Source organism: Bos indicus, chromosome 21 (assembly GCF_029378745.1).
Source record: "Bos indicus isolate NIAB-ARS_2022 breed Sahiwal x Tharparkar chromosome 21, NIAB-ARS_B.indTharparkar_mat_pri_1.0, whole genome shotgun sequence".
Lineage (NCBI taxonomy): Eukaryota > Metazoa > Chordata > Mammalia > Artiodactyla > Bovidae > Bos > Bos indicus.
In genome coordinates, this window is record NC_091780.1 from 65,810,924 (window position 1) to 65,827,579 (window position 16,656).

At 56.5% G+C, this 16,656-nt stretch overlaps 1 protein-coding gene across 6 annotated transcripts in view; it reads left to right on the forward strand.

Moving 5' to 3' along the window:
- Positions 1 to 1,837, forward strand: part of LOC109575307 (WAS/WASL-interacting protein family member 2-like) — a 35,213-nt gene extending 33,376 nt beyond the window's left edge. For all 6 annotated transcript variants that reach the window (XR_011562710.1, XR_011562711.1, XR_011562712.1 and 3 more), the window contains one exon: positions 1,464 to 1,837. Coding sequence is in view for 1 of the 6 variants with exons in the window: in XM_019983290.2 (XP_019838849.2) it covers positions 1,464 to 1,550 (87 nt within the window). In the remaining 5 variants the exon portion in view is untranslated. The remainder of the gene's footprint in view (positions 1 to 1,463) is intronic.
- Positions 1,838 to 16,656: the final 14,819 nt, after the last annotated feature.

Sequence of the window (16,656 nt, forward strand, 5' to 3'; positions counted from 1 at the left end):
TCCCCGGTGGCAGAGGTGTTCTGGCCACGCCCTTGCCCACTCTGGGTCTCAGGAGCCCTCACTCTGGGGGAGGGGAGGTCTTTGACCTGAGAAGTCTTTGTCCTTACCATTGGTGACCATCCGCCTTCGCCTGTAAGGTACATGCCTGGTCTGAGATGCCGCCTGGTCACCCAGCAAATGAGTGGGGATTGGATCCCAGACCTTGATTCCTTTCTTCCATTCTCTCTTGTCTCCCCACACTGGGGCTCGGGGGGCATGGTCATCTTACCCGCTGGAGTTCTGGTGGTGGCAGCACCATTTGCCAGTGCAGTGGCCCTGAGGGGTTACTTGAACCACCCCAAGCCTGGTCCCGTCTCTGTAGAATGGGTACATAACGGCAGTGTCTGCTCAGGGGCTGCTGGCTAACCTGTCTCGATGGGCCCCGTACACTGGTCCCAAGAATCAAGGTCTGACATTCAAAGCTATCTAAGCACCTATGTGTGTGTGGCCTGGATGGGTTTGTTCACCTGTAATCTGAAAATAGTCACGTCTGCCTGGCGTGGTTATTGTCGGGTTCGAGGAGGTTGTTTATGTGAAAATCAGTGCTTTGTTACCTGGCCTCCGGTTTGAGGTTGGCCACAGCGCCCTGCCGCCTGTGGGTCCTGATCACAGAAACCCTGTGCTTTCTGGAACTATGGTGGCCCCAGAAACTGCCGGGCGGGGTGGAGGGTGTCAGGGGAGCACCGGCCAGCCTAGGGGACGCAGTGAGGGACAGGAAGCTTTGCTCTTCAATGGAGAGATGTAACAGGTTCAGAGGGGAGGGGACTGAGGTCCAGGTAGGCAGAATCAGGGAGAATTTTCAGAAACCCCCAAAGGAGGAGTAGGTTCCCAGGGGGCTCAGATGGTAATGAATCTGCCTGCAGTGCAGGAGAACCGGGCTTGATCCCTGGGTCGGGAAGATCCCCTGGAGAAGAGCATGGCAATCCACTCCAGTATTCTTGCCTGGAGAATCCTATGGACAGAGGAACCTGGCAAGCTACAGTCCATGAGTTTGCAAAGAGTCAGACACGACTGAGTGACTGACACTTCCTCTTTCAGATGGGGAGGAAGCTGGTAGTTTAGAAAATGCCCTGGTCTAATTGGTAACGGCTTGGACAGGAGAGCTGGGGTGGTTTCTCCCAAGGCCAAGAGATCTAGATTTTGGTTGGTTAGGTGAGGACCATTGGAGTTACTGGTGCAGGAGCATGTGATGCTTCTGGAGCTTACAGGAGGAGGAGACCAGGGAAGGGGTGATGTGAAGGGTGCCAGGTGGAGGGCAAGAGCTTGTGGCTGGGTGCTCCCCTGTCCCTGTGTGGTCCAGGCCCCGAGCATCCCTTCTCCTCAATGTGTCTGCCCCTCGCCTCCTGTCTGCCTGTGTGCTTAAGAACTCTTGTCGGCCTGTGAGCCCGGGAGCGATGGCCTTCATCTGCGCCTGTCTCTCTCAGCCTCCACAGCCACAGGGGACGCCTGCACACCTTCCCACGGGACAGGCTGGACCTAAAGACTCTGGACCGGGGCCGACCCCCTTGTGAGAGGGGCGTGTCCTCCCTGCCTCCTCTCCCTCTGACTGATGGACTTCACTGATCTGAGTGTCAGACACGCGGGCCGGACCCCCTCCCCGCCCCTCATGAACCCTGAGACTTGGGGGAGCGCCGGGCCTTGCTGTCCACATCTGAGAAATGGGCTCAGACACCTACCTCACAGGGCTGTTGTGAGGAGCCTGTGCCAGGGTCGGAAAGCACCCTCCCCCGGTGGCGGGGGCGGGGCTTGGCACGGCCCATTGTGCTCTCAATAAATGTTTCTTGTCTTAACAAAAACAGCGATGGATGTGCTACTAATCTGAGGAGGGGTGAATGTCGGGACGCTGTCTGGCTGGGGGCTTCCCGTCACCTTGGGCCCGTGTGATGGGGGGGTGGGGGAGCCAGCTCGGGTCCCAGGAAGCCACCTGTCCCCTGCCTGTCGGGCACTCGGGGGCGATGGGAGGCCCAGAAGCAAAGCTGGCCTGCTGGGCTCCTGAGGCAGATGCATGTTGGGATGAACTAACCTGGGCTGGTCCCCTTCTTCTGCTGGTTTTAGGATGCCAGGTTTCTTTCCAGAAAGGCATGTAGACAGGAGATGGAGGAAGTCTGTGCAGGTCCCTGGAGCCCCGGAGGTGCCGCTCCAGGCCTGTGATTCTTCCTCCCATTTCTCACACATCCCCAGGGCCCTGGCAGGGGGCCTGGTAGAACAGTCATAATGCTTAAACCGATGGTGAGTGGACTGCCATGCGGTCCAGCCGGGCTGTGACCCAGGGCCAACATTCATCCCACCAGTTGGCTTCTGAGCAGGTCTCAAGGGCCCGAAAAAGTAGCTCCTGAGTTGCAGTCCCTGCCCTCTGGCAGGGAGGCACCCCCTGCACCCCCGTGGCTCAGCTCAGGAAGGTCAGACCATTGACCAGCAGTATATGGCTGGAGCCAAATGGGGACAGAGGGGAACAAGTGCTAGGGAGCTTCGGACCTGAGCCCACGAGGAATCCTGGGGCAGCACACTTGGCTTCGCTGGAGCAGAGGATCTGGACACTCAGCCAGCAGGAAAGAGAGGCCGACCACACTGCCACTGCCTCCGTCAACGCCAAAACCACCAGCACCGCCGCTGTCAGCGCCAGAGCCACCACCAGCTCCGCCATCTCCTCCTTGCCCATTTCTCCCTCTTCTCCGTCCTCCTTTGCCTCCCCCTCCCCTCCCCTCCTCATAGGGAAGTGCCTCAAGAGAACTACAAGCAAGTCCGACCATGACTGCGCAGGGCTGAGAGTGGCCCCTTTGCAGAGAGAAAGCACCACCTCTGGACCATGGCCGTATCTCAGCCAAGGAGGCTTGACCCCAGTCCCTGAAGGGGATGTGGACAGTCCAGGCAACACTGAGATGAGTAGAAGACCGCCGCTAAATGTGCCCACCAGATGAGTCCATGCCCGGGCAAGGGAAAGCTGAGAGTCCAGGAGAGTCTTGCTTGTAGTGGGCAGAGTCCCAGCTCACACATCCATCAGGAAGGTCCCCTTGATGTTCCAGAGCTGAGAGCCCAGCTCCGCCCGAGGATGAAGCTCACACATCCAGAAGGAAGGTCCCCTTGATGTTCCAGAGCTGAGAGCCCAGCTCCGCCCGAGGATGAAGCTCACACATCCAGAAGGAAGGTCCCTTTGGTGTTCTAGAGCTGAGACTCCCAGCTCCACCCTCCGATGAAGCTCAGCTGTCCGTGATGAGGGACCTCTTTGATGTTCCAGAGCTGAGACCTCATCTCTGGCCTCCTGTGAACCTTGGTCATCCAGAGTGAGGGCCCCTGTGATGTCTAGAGCCGAGACCCCAGCTCCAGCCTCTGAAGAACTTCAGATTGTCTGTGATGAATGGCCCCCCTCTATGTTCCAGCACTGAGACTCCAGCTCTGGCCTCCAGTGAACCTTGGGGATCCAGAATGGGGGCCACCTTGATATTTCAGAACTGAGACCCTAGCTCCAGCTTCTGATAAAGCTCAGACAGGAGGAACTGAGAAAGTCTCAAGGCCGTGGGCTTGCCTGGGCAGGACTTGGTGTGGCCAAGGTTTGGCTGGACTGGAGGTGACAGAGGGGACTCTGCTTTCCACGTGTGGCCTGCAGACTCCTCACTAGCTATGCCGGAGGTAGCCTTTGCATCCCGTAGGAAGCTGGGTTCCAGATGCGTAAGGAGAGAGGAGCAGCAGGCACTGCTGGCCGGAGGAGGAGGAGAGGACGAGCCTGGCCACAGAAGTCATGGATCGTGGGTGGGCCCTGCTGCCGAAGCCCGCCCCTGAGTGTGCAGCAAAGTGCTGTTCAGTCGTGCTGGACTCATGGCTGGCTGCGCACCAGACTTGACCCACGGGACTGCCAAGTTGGCCAGACCCTGGAATGTAACCCAAGCTTGTTTCCCTGACTTAGCTCCTCTCCCGGGGAAAAGTGCTAAACGCCCACTAGCCAGTCCAGCGTGCAGCCGAGACCTTGGGGCTGGTCAGATCTGGTTGCCTATTTCCAGCAACGGAAGCTTATTATTGAGGCTGGGGCTGCGAGGGGGCCAGACCATCGCCATGGGTGGTGAAGATGGCGTGGGCAGCAGAGGAGGCCCCAGACAACACGGGGCCTTGATGGTGGCACGTGCCTCTGTGTTTTGAGCTGGGACCTTGCCCTCAGTGCCTGGATGGTCGCCGGGATCCCTTGGACGCTGGCTTGACCTCAGTGTGTCCACTAAACCAAAGAGAGGTGGCAATGAATGGAATGAGGGCAAAAACACTGCCTTGCTCAGAAACCCTAAGAACGTCGTGGGATGACACAGTCGAAGTGATGAAAAGTGTCAACATTGCGGGAAGAGAATGCTGAGTGTTATTCTGCATGTGCTGACTTTAGAATCTGTAGACTGGGAGGTTCTGAGAATCTGATATCATCATTTATGCCATTCAGACATAGCTACAATGATATATCCTAGAAACTGACTTATTTTCTGCAGTTGGAGTCTGCAGGAACAGGGAGCAGCTAGCATGCATTCTTGAAAAACACATCCTAACGATGCCAACATCGTTTTGGTGATGTTTCCTGGAAATTCATTCGAATCTGGAACTGTGCACACAAGAGCTTCTTTTATGAGTAATTGGAACTCAAGACCTGGGTTGGAGTGGAGGAGAAATGTTGTCTTAGAGGACTGCCCCACCACCCACTGTCATTGGGCCAAGTTATTTTAGATTTCCAAGAACAGGCAATTATTAGAATCACTCCTTGCTGATTTCCTAGAAGTCCGCACAACAGTCTCTTAAGCCAAATGTGAAACGGGTGTGCCAGCGGGCTCATAATGTTTGTGAAAAAAATGTGAAGTTGCTCTGTGACATCATCAGCTGCAGGAAGCAAGGCTCAAAGTCGATCGGCGGTAGTGGAAATAAGGACAGAGGGAGCTTCTGGACCAGGGGCAGAGCCTCCAGACTTGACGCAGGTCGGAGATGATGATGCAGCCCCTCCCAGGAAGGCTGTCGAGCTGTCAAAGGTTTTCTGGACAGTGCTAAGTATTGTGCTGAGACTCTGGGAGAAGAGACAGATTTGATTCAGTCCCTGCCCTCCAAGTGCAAAAGACTAAATTCCAGGTGCTGTTGCTGCTGTGGTCTCAGTGTAGAGGGCTCCCCTTTGGTCAGGCCTGGATGGTCCATGGTGGTCTCCCAGTCAGCTCCCATTTTACAGATGGAAACACTGAGGCTGAGAGACAGATTGGTTACTCGATGTCCATTTAGACCAGACCTCTCTCTCTGGAGGTCAAATCTTCCAGACAACAGACTGCCTCTGACTGTTCTGAGATTCAGGAAGAGACCGGAAGGCTGAGCGGATTGCCCACAGACACCCATCAAGAGAGCAGGAGTGGGAAGACTTGGCGCCACACCTCCTGTCTCCTCGGGCAGGTTGACCGCGATGGTACCCGTGCTCCAGGATCCCAGCCCAGCACCGCACTGGAAGACCAGGCCAGAGGGAGTGAGGCTGCTCGGCGGGATGGAGTGATGGGACAGGAAGACCCCCTTCTGGGGATCTAGGGAGCCAGGCTCAGCCACCATTTGTCTCTGACTGTCCCGTGGGGCTTTAGTTCCCCCGTCAGTCACTCTGTCCTCCTCCGTTTTGGAGGGATGTTCTCTGATGGGAGCCCCCGTTTTGCTTAGTGAGTAGTGACCACTTGGTGAAATGGATTCACCGCGAGGAGGCAGGCAATCCCTGAGGGAGATGAAAATCACGGCCTTCTTCCTTCCCAGGAGGGGTCGGCTCGTGCCCCAGATTTCGTGGATACTGCCAGCTCTGCTCTTAGAGGAAGCAATAACGCAGAAGATGCCCTGGGCTGCCATTTTCCCCCAGATGACTATAACCTTCCCTTCTAATCCACGCTGGCGGCCATCATCTTGTTCCCTAAATTCAAGTTGACCTGGGCATCCTCTATGTTCTGTGGCAACCCTATGTGTGTGCTAAGTCACTGTAGTCGTGTCAGACTCTCTGTGACCCTGTGGACCCTAGCCCACCAGGCTCCACTGTCCATGGGATTCTCCAGGCAAGAATACTGCAGAGGGCTGCCATGGACTCCACCGGGGGATCTTCCTGACCCAGGGATTGAATTCGGGTCTCTTAAGTGTCCTGCATTGGCAGGGGGGCTCTTTACCACTAGTGCCACCTGGGAGGCCCTGGCGGCTGGGAAGCCGGGGGGCTGGGGTAAGACAGGGGCTGGCAGCCTTCAGAAAGCTTTCTCTCAAGCCCCCTTCACGTGGAGGGGTGTCCCCCACACAGGCCAGTGGGAGGCAGGAGACCCCCGACTCCCCAGCACTTCTCAGGAGAAAGTTTGGCCTCTTACTCTCAGCCCTGCACCCTGCACTCAAGTTGAGCCTTCAGGGAAGTCAGTCCCGGGAGCGGCAAAGACTCTACAGAGGCCCGGCCCACTCGTGGGTGGGCGGAGGCGGGTTGGAAGGACAAATGGGCAGGGCAGTGAGGGGCAAGACAGCAGCCAACTGGTCCAGAGTCAGACCCAATTCCAGCCAAGTGTTACTCAAGTGATCGGCGGAGGAGGGGGAGCCCCACCCAGGGAGACCTCTATCAGGCTGATTTGATAGCTGGTACTTGCCAGAAGCCCATAGTCCGCCGCCTCCCCGCGGCTGTGGGGCCTCCAAGGCCAGAGCTTCTCTGGGCTCCAAGTGGCCCTGGGAGTGGGTGTGGGTGGGCCGGGAGGGGGCTGGCAGGGCGTTGTGGATCGTTACCTATATACCTGCACTTCACAAAGCACTTTATCTGTCTGCTTGGTGTTGGTTGATGGTGGCAGGAGTGGATGGATGTGTGCCTGTTGGGGCTGGGTACCCCTTGGGCCCCCCACGTCACAGGGGAGACCTTAGGGCTCAGAGACAGATACTCACGTGTCCATAGGGCGCTGGGCCCAGAAGAGGTCTTTTCTGAGATACTCTGGCCGGGGCCTCGGTGCCCAGGAATTGGGCCACGCTGCTAGAAGCAAAGCCCCCAGGGCACCCCTGCCTGGTCATCTGGGGTTAATGACCCAAGCTGGAACTTGCCTCTTTAGAACTGGATGTGACCTCAAAGGGTCTTAGCCAACACTCCCCATGCAGCCCAGACTCATGCCACCTGCAAGGGGGCTGTTTCTGAAGGTTTCTGCCACCTGAAATCCCTGACTCAGAGATCAGTCTGCACCCCTTCACCCCAGCTCCTGCACTGCCCCCAGCACTGGATAGGTGCTTGGGTGGCTGCCCCAGGTTAGGCTCAAGTGCTCTCCCGACCCCGGGGGATGGTGCTCACGGTGCAGGGGGGCCCTAGCCTCGGTTGGGGGATGGATGTGTTTGATCCTGCCTGTGTGTGCATGGGTGTGTGCATGTGTGCAAATGTGTGTGTGCATGTGTGTGTGAGAGAGTGAGAGAGACGGTGGAGAGTGACTGGAAATGAGAGACCGTGGGTCTCTCCCTAACCTCAGATGCCCTGAATCTGAACTCCACATCCGGATCCCCCGCAGACCCACTCTCTGCAGTACCCCCTGCCACAAGCCCCCTGTAGCTTCCCACCAGCCCATCTGTCATCCAGTTCTGCCACCATGAGCAGGAGAGTGGCATCCTCTGTCCTCACCCCTTACCCTTCCCTGTCCGCACCTCCCCCACCCCGCCCACCGCAAGGCCTCTCCTTGGCAATCTTGCCCCCAAGAGCTGTTGACGCCCCCTCTTACCAGCTGTGCCCAGTGTTCCCGAGTGGGGCCTCCCCTGCCTGCAGCCCCCCAGTTCCTCCCTCCCCACCTGGGACTCTGATCAGTTCCTCCCGGCCAGCCCCGAGAACCCAGTTTCCCCAGCAGCTCACAGTATTTGTCCAGCCACCTCCTGGATGGAGGGATAGGGTGTTGAGCTGGACATGTTGGGTGCTGCCCAGTCTCTGCAGCCTGCTCAGCCTCCCTCGCCACTGCCTGGGGCGTCTGCCACCCACGGGCGCTGGCCAGGACCTCTGGACCCAGATGTTGGCCACGGCACTGCAGCCTCGACAGAGCCTCAGACCTGGACGATGCCTGCAACCCCACGGCACTCAGCCCAGAGGCTGCTCCGTCCAGGTCAGTTCCCACCTGGTTGTCCCAGGTGCGCCCTCCCCTCCTCATCTGGGGGATGCGTCTACCCGAGATTCAGAATCCAGAAGGGTGGTGTTTGTCTTTGCAGCGCTTAGGGTTGCGTTGGTCTGGATTGAAGGTGCTAAAAACGCCAGACTTTTGCTGATGAAAGTCTGTTTTGTCTGATTGATTTGCCAGTGAGGTTGAGAGTGGATGAATCCAATGAGCTCTGTGCTTTTGACAGATACATATCTACATTTACGTATTTTATATATATATATATATATCTCACATAAATATTATGTGATACCCAGGAAGTCACATCATTGCAACTCTGTAAGCTTGACGTGAAAGCTTTGTTGCCAATTTAAAAGTGGGCTGGGGGAAGGGGGGATTAGGTAGCTTTTCAAAATTCCTTCCTGGGGAATGCCCCCACTCTAGGGCATCCACTGTTCCTCACTGGCAAGTTTCTCAGCTTGGTAGTGGTTCTCTGAGCTTTGTACAAGATGGGTATTCTGTTAATGCAGGTGGGCAGGGGTGTTAGCTGGCACTCCAGGTCCCATCTTGAGCCTCAGAGATTTCTAGGCCAGTCTGTGGGGCCTGGATTCCTCCTGCACCCACCTCTAGTATTGGGGGTCCATCTCATGCATGTCTGTCCCCACGGGTGCCCTTGTCCTGGCTCCCCTCACCCAGCACTGCTTCACTGTACGCCGCAAGTCCTGGGTCCTGGCCCATCCTTCCCCGTGGGCCGGTCACCTCGGGCTCTCATCACCTCCACCTGGCCTCATCCTGAGCACAGCATCTCATCTCACTGTGGACCTGGCCATCACCCATCCATCATCTGCCTCACTCCATCATCCTCGCTTCGGGGCTCCCTCTGGCCCCCAGGGCCTTGTACATGGTAGGCTTTCATTCATTCGTTTGCACATTCGGTGAAGGTCTACTGTGTGCCAGGCCCTGTGCCAGGCAGCAAGTAAATGGACATGGACCGTGGGAGTGCACGCCTCGGGCAGACGCAGGAGAGCCGGTGGATGGCAGAGAGCCTGGGCCAGGGCGGCTTGGGTGTGCAGGGCGGCTTGGGTGTGTGGGTCTGACTGTGTGGGTGCGCGGAGGCTCAGCCCAGGTCCTGTTGAGTGGGTTCTGCAAGGAGAGCCCACCTGTGCCCACTTTCTTCCCCACTGGTAGCTGGCATCTCAGAATGGCACCAGGACCCCAGACCCTCCCAGCCTGCTCATGGGGGTCATTGCTCCCAGGGCCCTGGCACAGGTCTGGTCCCTCTGGCAGCCTTAGCTCCTTGTACTGTGTGCCCCATTCCCTGGGTCAGCCTCTCCATTGTCCCCTTTGTTGGGGATCACCCATTCCTGCCCAGATCCTTTGATGTCGGTTCACATCTTTCCCTTTTCAGATGGTAAAACTGATGCTCAAATGGTTTCCCGAGTGTCATAAAGGACTCAGAGGGAGGGTTAAGGACTGAATTTTGTGCTCTTTCCACCAAAGTTGAAAGGAATTAATGAATGAATGACATGAGAGAAGGGAAGTGGGTGGGGAGGACAGACTTCTCAGCCTTGGAGTGGTTTCAAGGCGGAGATGGACCACCTCAGAGGAGGGAGAGTCACAGAGCCACCCAGTCTGTGAAGGAGGGTTACACTTCCTTGTTGAATAGTGGAAAAGGAAGTGAATTTCTCATAGAGAAAAATTTATTCCATTGTAAAATTCTGAGCAATCTCTTTGTAGTTTAGACCATTACACCATATTTGTTTTGAATCATGGTGGCAAGGATGGTTTGATCTATTGACTTGAATGTCTTTGCTTGGTCAAGTGGTGATGGTCAAATATCCAACTAGGAAGTTTCCAGGTTTTGGAGAGTTAGAAACAGGAACCCTTTAGTGTCCATGAAGACCTTGTAGACTTTCTGGTAATGGGGGGCCAGTTTGTGGGGTGCAGTGGTGAAAGTCTTCAAGGCCTTCTCTAAGGATTGGAGTGGACTCAGCTTTAGGGGACCTTGAGGGTCATCACATGGTTTAGGTTTGGGATTCTCCCTTTGGTGAGGGACTTCTTTAACTTTCAGGATTGTCACATTACCTATTAGAGTTTGAAACTGAATCAGAATTAGTGTGGGATGTGCAGTCTTGATTGAGAGTCTATAGGGATGAGGAGGCACAAGGAAGGGAGTCCCCATGAGGATGTCCATCATCTCCCTGGCTGTGGCTGCTCTTCATGGGATGATTGAGGCTGAAAAGCATTCTGAGGTTCATACCACAGCTATACACCACCCCACTGAGAGTAAAGACCTTTTTCTCTACTTAGGGGTCACACAGAGCCCCTCCTCCACAAAGCTGTCACACAGATCACATATATGTCACATAGAGTCCCTCCTCCACTCAGGTGTCACATAGAACCCGTGCTCCACTCAGGTGTCATATAGAGTCCCTCCTCCACTCAGGTGTCACACAAGCCCCTCCTCCACTCAGGTGTCACATAGAACCCGTGCTCCACTCAGGTATTACATAGAACCTGTCCTCCACTCAGGTGTCATATAGAGTCCCTCCTCCACTCAGGTGTCACACAGATCACATAGATGTCACATAGAGCCCCTCACCCACTTAGGTATCATGTAGAACCCAGCCTCCACTCAGGTGTCACATAGAACCTGTCCTCCACTTAGGTGTCATATATAACCCCTCCTCCACATAAGTGTCACACAAGCCCCTCCTCCACTCAGGTGTCACACAAGCCCCTCCTCCACTCAGGTGTCACACAAGCCCCTCCTCCACTCAGGTGTCATATAGAGTCCCTTCTCCACTCAGGTGTCACACAGATCACATAGATGTCACATAGAGCCCCTCACCCACTTAGGTATCATGTAGAACCCAGCCTCCACTCAGGTGTCACGTAGAACCTGTCCTCCACTTAGGTGTCATATATAACCCCTCCTCCACATAAGTGTCACACAAACCCCTCCTCCACTCAGGTGTCACACAAGCCCCTCCTCCACTCAGGTGTCACACAAGCCCCTCCTCCACTCAGGTGTCATATAGAGTCCCTCCTCCACTCAGGTGTCACACAGATCACATAGATGTCACATAGAGCCCCTCACCCACTTAGGTATCATGTAGAACCCAGCCTCCACTCAGGTGTCACGTAGAACCTGTCCTCCACTTAGGTGTCATATATAACCCCTCCTCCACATAAGTGTCACACAAGCCCCTCCTCCACTCAGGTGTCACATAGAGTCCCTCTTCCACTCAGGTGTCACATAGAACCCTCCTCCACTCAGGTGTCACACAAGCCCCTCCTCCACTCAGGTGAACCATAGAACCTTCCTCCACTCAGGTATCACTAAGAACCCCTCCTCTGATCAGAGTCACAGAGACCGCGCTCCACTTGGATGTCATATAGAGTCCCTCCTCCACGCAAGTATCCCCTTCTTCCTTCAGGTGTCACATTTAGACCCTCCTCCACTCAAGTGTCATACCGATCCTCTCTTCCTTTCACACAGAGACCCTCCTCCACGCAGGTGTCACAGGGGCCCCTTCTTCTCATCTTGTGTCCCATAGCTCCCCTCTCCACTCAGGAGTCACACAGAGTCCCTCCTGAACTCAGGAGTCACCCTGAGCCTCTTCTCTGCTCATGTGTCCCGTGGAGTCCTCCTTCTCTCGTGTGTTACCCTGAGTCCTGCTCACATGTTGCAGTTGAGTCCATTCTTCTCTCAGTTATAATGCAGAGCCCCTCCCTGACCTATCGGTCACTTTCTGTCCCTGTTCCACCCGCATGTTTCACGGAGCCTTCTCACTGTGGTCTCCCACTGGCCCTCTCCCATCTTGAGCCACACACAGAGCTCCTCCGCCCCTGTGTGTGGTCGTGAGCCCACTCCCCAGCCATATGTCACTGGGGACTGTCTACTCATGTGTCACACCTTCCCTCCCCCCGTGTACGCGTCACACTGAGCTCCGCCCGCACTTGGCTGTCCTCCATGCACTTTCCGGCGTCACCTGGAGGTACTCTTTACCCTCGTGTCAGGCCAAGCCCTCCCCGCTTCTCTCTCACACTAACCTCTCTCCTGTATCTATGCATCACTGGAATCCCTCCCCACCAGGGTCACACATGCACTTTTGTGTCACGCCAAGCCCCTCGTCCGCACGTTGTCACGCCAGTCCCTTCCTGGCTCGTGAGTCACACGGAGCCCCTCTTTACCCGTATGTCACCCAAGACCCCCTGCTCATGGGTCACACTGAGCCTCTCCTCCACCCTGGTCACACTAGCACCCCCCAGTTATGTGTCGTGTGGATTCCCTCCTGCCGCTCATGTCGCTCAGAGCTCCTTCCCCACGTCTGTACCACGTTAAGTATCTGAATGTGTTTGGGTCACACTGCGCCTGTTTCACGTGTCACCCTGAGCCCCATGACCCATCCATGGGTCCACCGAGCCCCTCCCCTTCTTCCTGGTCGCGTGGTGCTCTTCCTCCACACATGGCCGTCTGCACCTCCCCACTCACTGTCACACTGAGTCTCTCCTTCACGACTGAGCCACGGTCACCCTCTCTTACTTGTGCGTGACACCGGGTCCCTTACTCAGGTGTCACGTGGAGCTTTCCTCCCACCTGTGACTCACCTGGTCTCATCTGCACTCGTGTGTCAGGAGCGGTCTCTTCCACCACGTGTCACACAGAGCGTCCCGACCCGTGTGTCACGGCAGGCCCTCCCCCAGCCGTACATTAGATGCAAGCCCTGCAGCATACATGGGTCCGACTAAACCGCTCCCTCGGCATGTGTCCCGAGGAGCCTCTCGCCCTGTCCTGTGTCCCACTGAGCTCCTCCCCCTTTCACGTTACTCACTAACACCTTGCCCTGTCCTGTGTCCATGAGCACCACTGAGTTGCTCACATGTTCTTAAGTCCCACTAGATCCTCTTCCTTCCGTGTGTTCCCTAGGGCTCTTACCTGTGTCCTACTGAACTCTTCCCCTGTTCCTGGATAAAACCGAGCCCCTTACTTTTCCATGTGTCCACTGAGCCCTCCCCCTTTAATGTGTCCCTCTGAGCCTTCCCCTTTTCATGTATCCCACTGAGCCCTCCCCCTTTCATGTATCCTGCTGAGCCCCTCCCCCTTTCATGTGTCCCTCTTAGCTCCACTTTCATGTATCCTGCTGCACCCCTCCCCCTTTCATGTATCCCGCTGAGCCCCTCCTCCTTTCATGTGTCCTGTTGAGCCCCTCCCCTTTTCATGTATCCCTCTGAGCCCTCCCCCTTTCATGTGTCCCTCTGAGCCCCTCCCCCTTTCAGGTGTCCCTCTGACCCCCGCCCCCTTAATGTGTCCACTGAGCTCCTCCCTTTAACATGTATCCCTCTGAGCCCCTCCTCCTTTCATGTGTCCTGTTGCACCCCTCCCCCTTTCATGTGTCTCTCTGAGACCCTCCCCCTTTCATGTATCCCACTGAGACCCTCCCCCTTTCATGTATGCCTCTGAGCCCCTCCCCTGTCATGTATCCCTCTGAGCCCCTCCCCTTTGATGTATCCCTCTGAGCCCCTCCCCTTTCCTGTGTTCCTCTGAGCCCCTCCCCTTTCATGTATCCCTCTTAGCCCCTCCCCTTTCATGTATCCCTCTGAGCCCCTCCCCTTTCCTGTGTCCCGCTGAGCTCCTCCCCTTTACTGTGTTCCTCTGAGCCCCTCCCCCTTTCATGTATCCCTCTGAGCCCCTCCCCTTTCATGTATCCCACTGAGCCCCTCCCCATTCATGTGTCTCACTGAGCCCCTCCTGTATCCCTCTGAGCCCCTCCCCTTTCATGTATCCCTCTGAGCCCCTCCCCCTTTCATGTATCCCTCTGAGCCCCTCCCCTTTCATGTATCCCGCTGAGCCCCTCCCCTTTACTGTGTTCCTCTGAGCCCCTCCCCTTTCATGTATCCCTCTGAGCCCCTCCCCTTTCATGTATCCCGCTGAGCCCCTCCCCTTTCATGTATCCCTCTGAGCCCCTCCCCTTTCATGTATCCCGCTGAGCCCCTCCCCACTCATGTATCCCTCTGAGCCCCTCCCCTTTCATGTATCCGTCTGATTCCCTCCCCTTTCATGTGTCCCTCTGAGCCCCTCCCCTTTCATGTATCCCTCTGAGCCCCCCCTCCCCTTTCATGTATCCCTCTGAGCCCCTCCCCTTTCATGTATCCCTCTGAGCCCCTCCCCTGTCATGTATCCCACTGAGCCCCTCCCCATTCATGTGTCTCACTGAGCCCCTCCTGTATCCCTCTGTGCCCCTCCCCTTTCATGTATCCCTCTGAGCCCCTCCCCCTTTCATGTATCCCTCTGAGCCCCTCCCCTTTCATGTATCCCGCTGAGCCCCTCCCCTTTACTGTGTTCCTCTGAGCCCCTCCCCTTTCATGTATCCCTCTGAGCCCCTCCCCTTTCATGTATCCCGCTGAGCCCCTCCCCTTTCATGTATCCCTCTGAGCCCCTCCCCTTTCATGTATCCCGCTGAGCCCCTCCCCACTCATGTATCCCTCTGAGCCCCTCCCCTTTCATGTATCCGTCTGATTCCCTCCCCTTTCATGTGTCCCTCTGAGCCCCTCCCCTTTCATGTATCCCTCTGAGCCCCTCCCCTTTGATGTATCCCTCTGAGCCCCTCCCCTTTCCTGTGTTCCTCTGAGCCCCTCCCGTTTCATGTATCCCTCTGAGCCCCTCCCCTTTCCTGTGTCCCGCTGAGCTCCTCCCCTTTACTGTGTTCCTCTGAGCCCCTCCCCCTTTCATGTATCCCTCTGAGCCCCTCCCCTTTCATGTATCCCGCTGAGCCCCTCCCCATTCATGTGTCTCACTGAGCCCCTCCCCTTTCATGTATCCCTCTGAGCCCCTCCCCTTTCATGTATCCCTCTGAGCCCCTCCCCTTTCATGTATCCCTCTGAGCCCCTCCCCTTTCATGTATCCCTCTGAGCCCCTCCCCTGTCATGTATCCCTCTGAGCCCCTCCCCTTTACTGTGTTCCTCTGAGCCCCTCCCCTTTCATGTATCCCTCTGAGCCCCTCCCCTTTCATGTATCCCTCTGAGCCCCTCCCCTTTCATGTATCCCTCTGAGCCCCTCCCCTTTCATGTATCCCTCTGAGCCCCTCCCCTGTCATGTATCCCTCTGAGCCCCTCCCCTTTACTGTGTTCCTCTGAGCCCCTCCCCTTTCATGTATCCCACTGAGCCCCTCCCCATTCATGTGTCTCACTGAGCCCCTCCTGTATCCCTCTGAGCCCCTCCCCTTTCATGTATCCCTCTGAGCCCCTCCCCTGTCATGTATCCCTCTGAGCCCCTCCCCTTTACTGTGTTCCTCTGAGCCCCTCCCCTTTCATGTATCCCTCTGAGCCCCTCCCCTTTCATGTATCCCTCTGAGCCCCTCCCCTTTCATGTATCCCTCTGAGCCCCTCCCCTTTCATGTATCCCGCTGAGCCCCTCCCCATTCATGTGTCTCACTGAGCCCCTCCCCTTTCATGTATCCCTCTGAGCCCCTCCCCTTTCATGTATCCCACTGAGCCCCTCCCCATTCATGTGTCTCACTGAGCCCCTCCCCTTTCATGTATCCCTCTGAGCCCCTCCCCTTTCATGTATCCCACTGAGCCCCTCCCCATTCATGTGTCTCACTGAGCCCCTCCTGTATCCCTCTGAGCCCCTCCCCTTTCATGTATCCCTCTGAGCCCCTCCCCTGTCATGTATCCCTCTGAGCCCCTCCCCTTTACTGTGTTCCTCTGAGCCCCTCCCCTTTCATGTATCCCTCTGAGCCCCTCCCCTTTCATGTATCCCTCTGAGCCCCTCCCCTTTCATGTATCCCTCTGAGCCCCTCCCCTTTCATGTATCCCGCTGAGCCCCTCCCCATTCATGTGTCTCACTGAGCCCCTCCCCTTTCATGTATCCCTCTGAGCCCCTCCCCTTTCATGTATCCCTCTGAGCCCCTCCCCTTTCATGTATCCCGCTGAGCCCCTCCCCTTTCATGTATCCCGCTGAGCCCCTCCCCATTCATGTGTCTCACTGAGCCCCTCCCCTTTCATGTATCCCTCTGAGCCCCTCCCCTTTCATGTATCCCGCTGAGCCCCTCCCCTTTCATGTATCCCGCTGAGCCCCTCCCCATTCATGTGTCTCACTGAGCCCCTCCCCTTTCATGTATCCCTCTGATTCCCTCCCCTTTCCTTTGTCCCCCTGAGCCCCTCCCCCTTTCATGTGTCCCCTGAGTCCCTCCCCCTTTCAAGTATCCCTCTGAGCCCCTCCCCTTTCATGTATCCTGCTGAGCCCCTCCCCTTTCCTGTGTCCCGCTGAGCTCCTCCCTTTTACTGTGTTCCTCTGATCCACTTCCCTTTAATGTATCCCGTTGAGCCCCTCCCCCTTTCAAGTATCCCTCTGAGCCCCTCCCCTTTCATGTGTCCCTCTGATTCCCTCCCCTTTCCTTTGTCCCGCTGAGCCCCTCCCCTTTCCTGTGTCCCTCTTAGCCCCTCCCCCTTTCAAGTATCCCTCTGATTCCCTCCCCTTTCCTGTGTCCCTCTTGGCCCCTCCCCATTCATGTGTCTCACTGAGCCCCTCCCCTTTCATGTAACCCTCTGAGCCCCT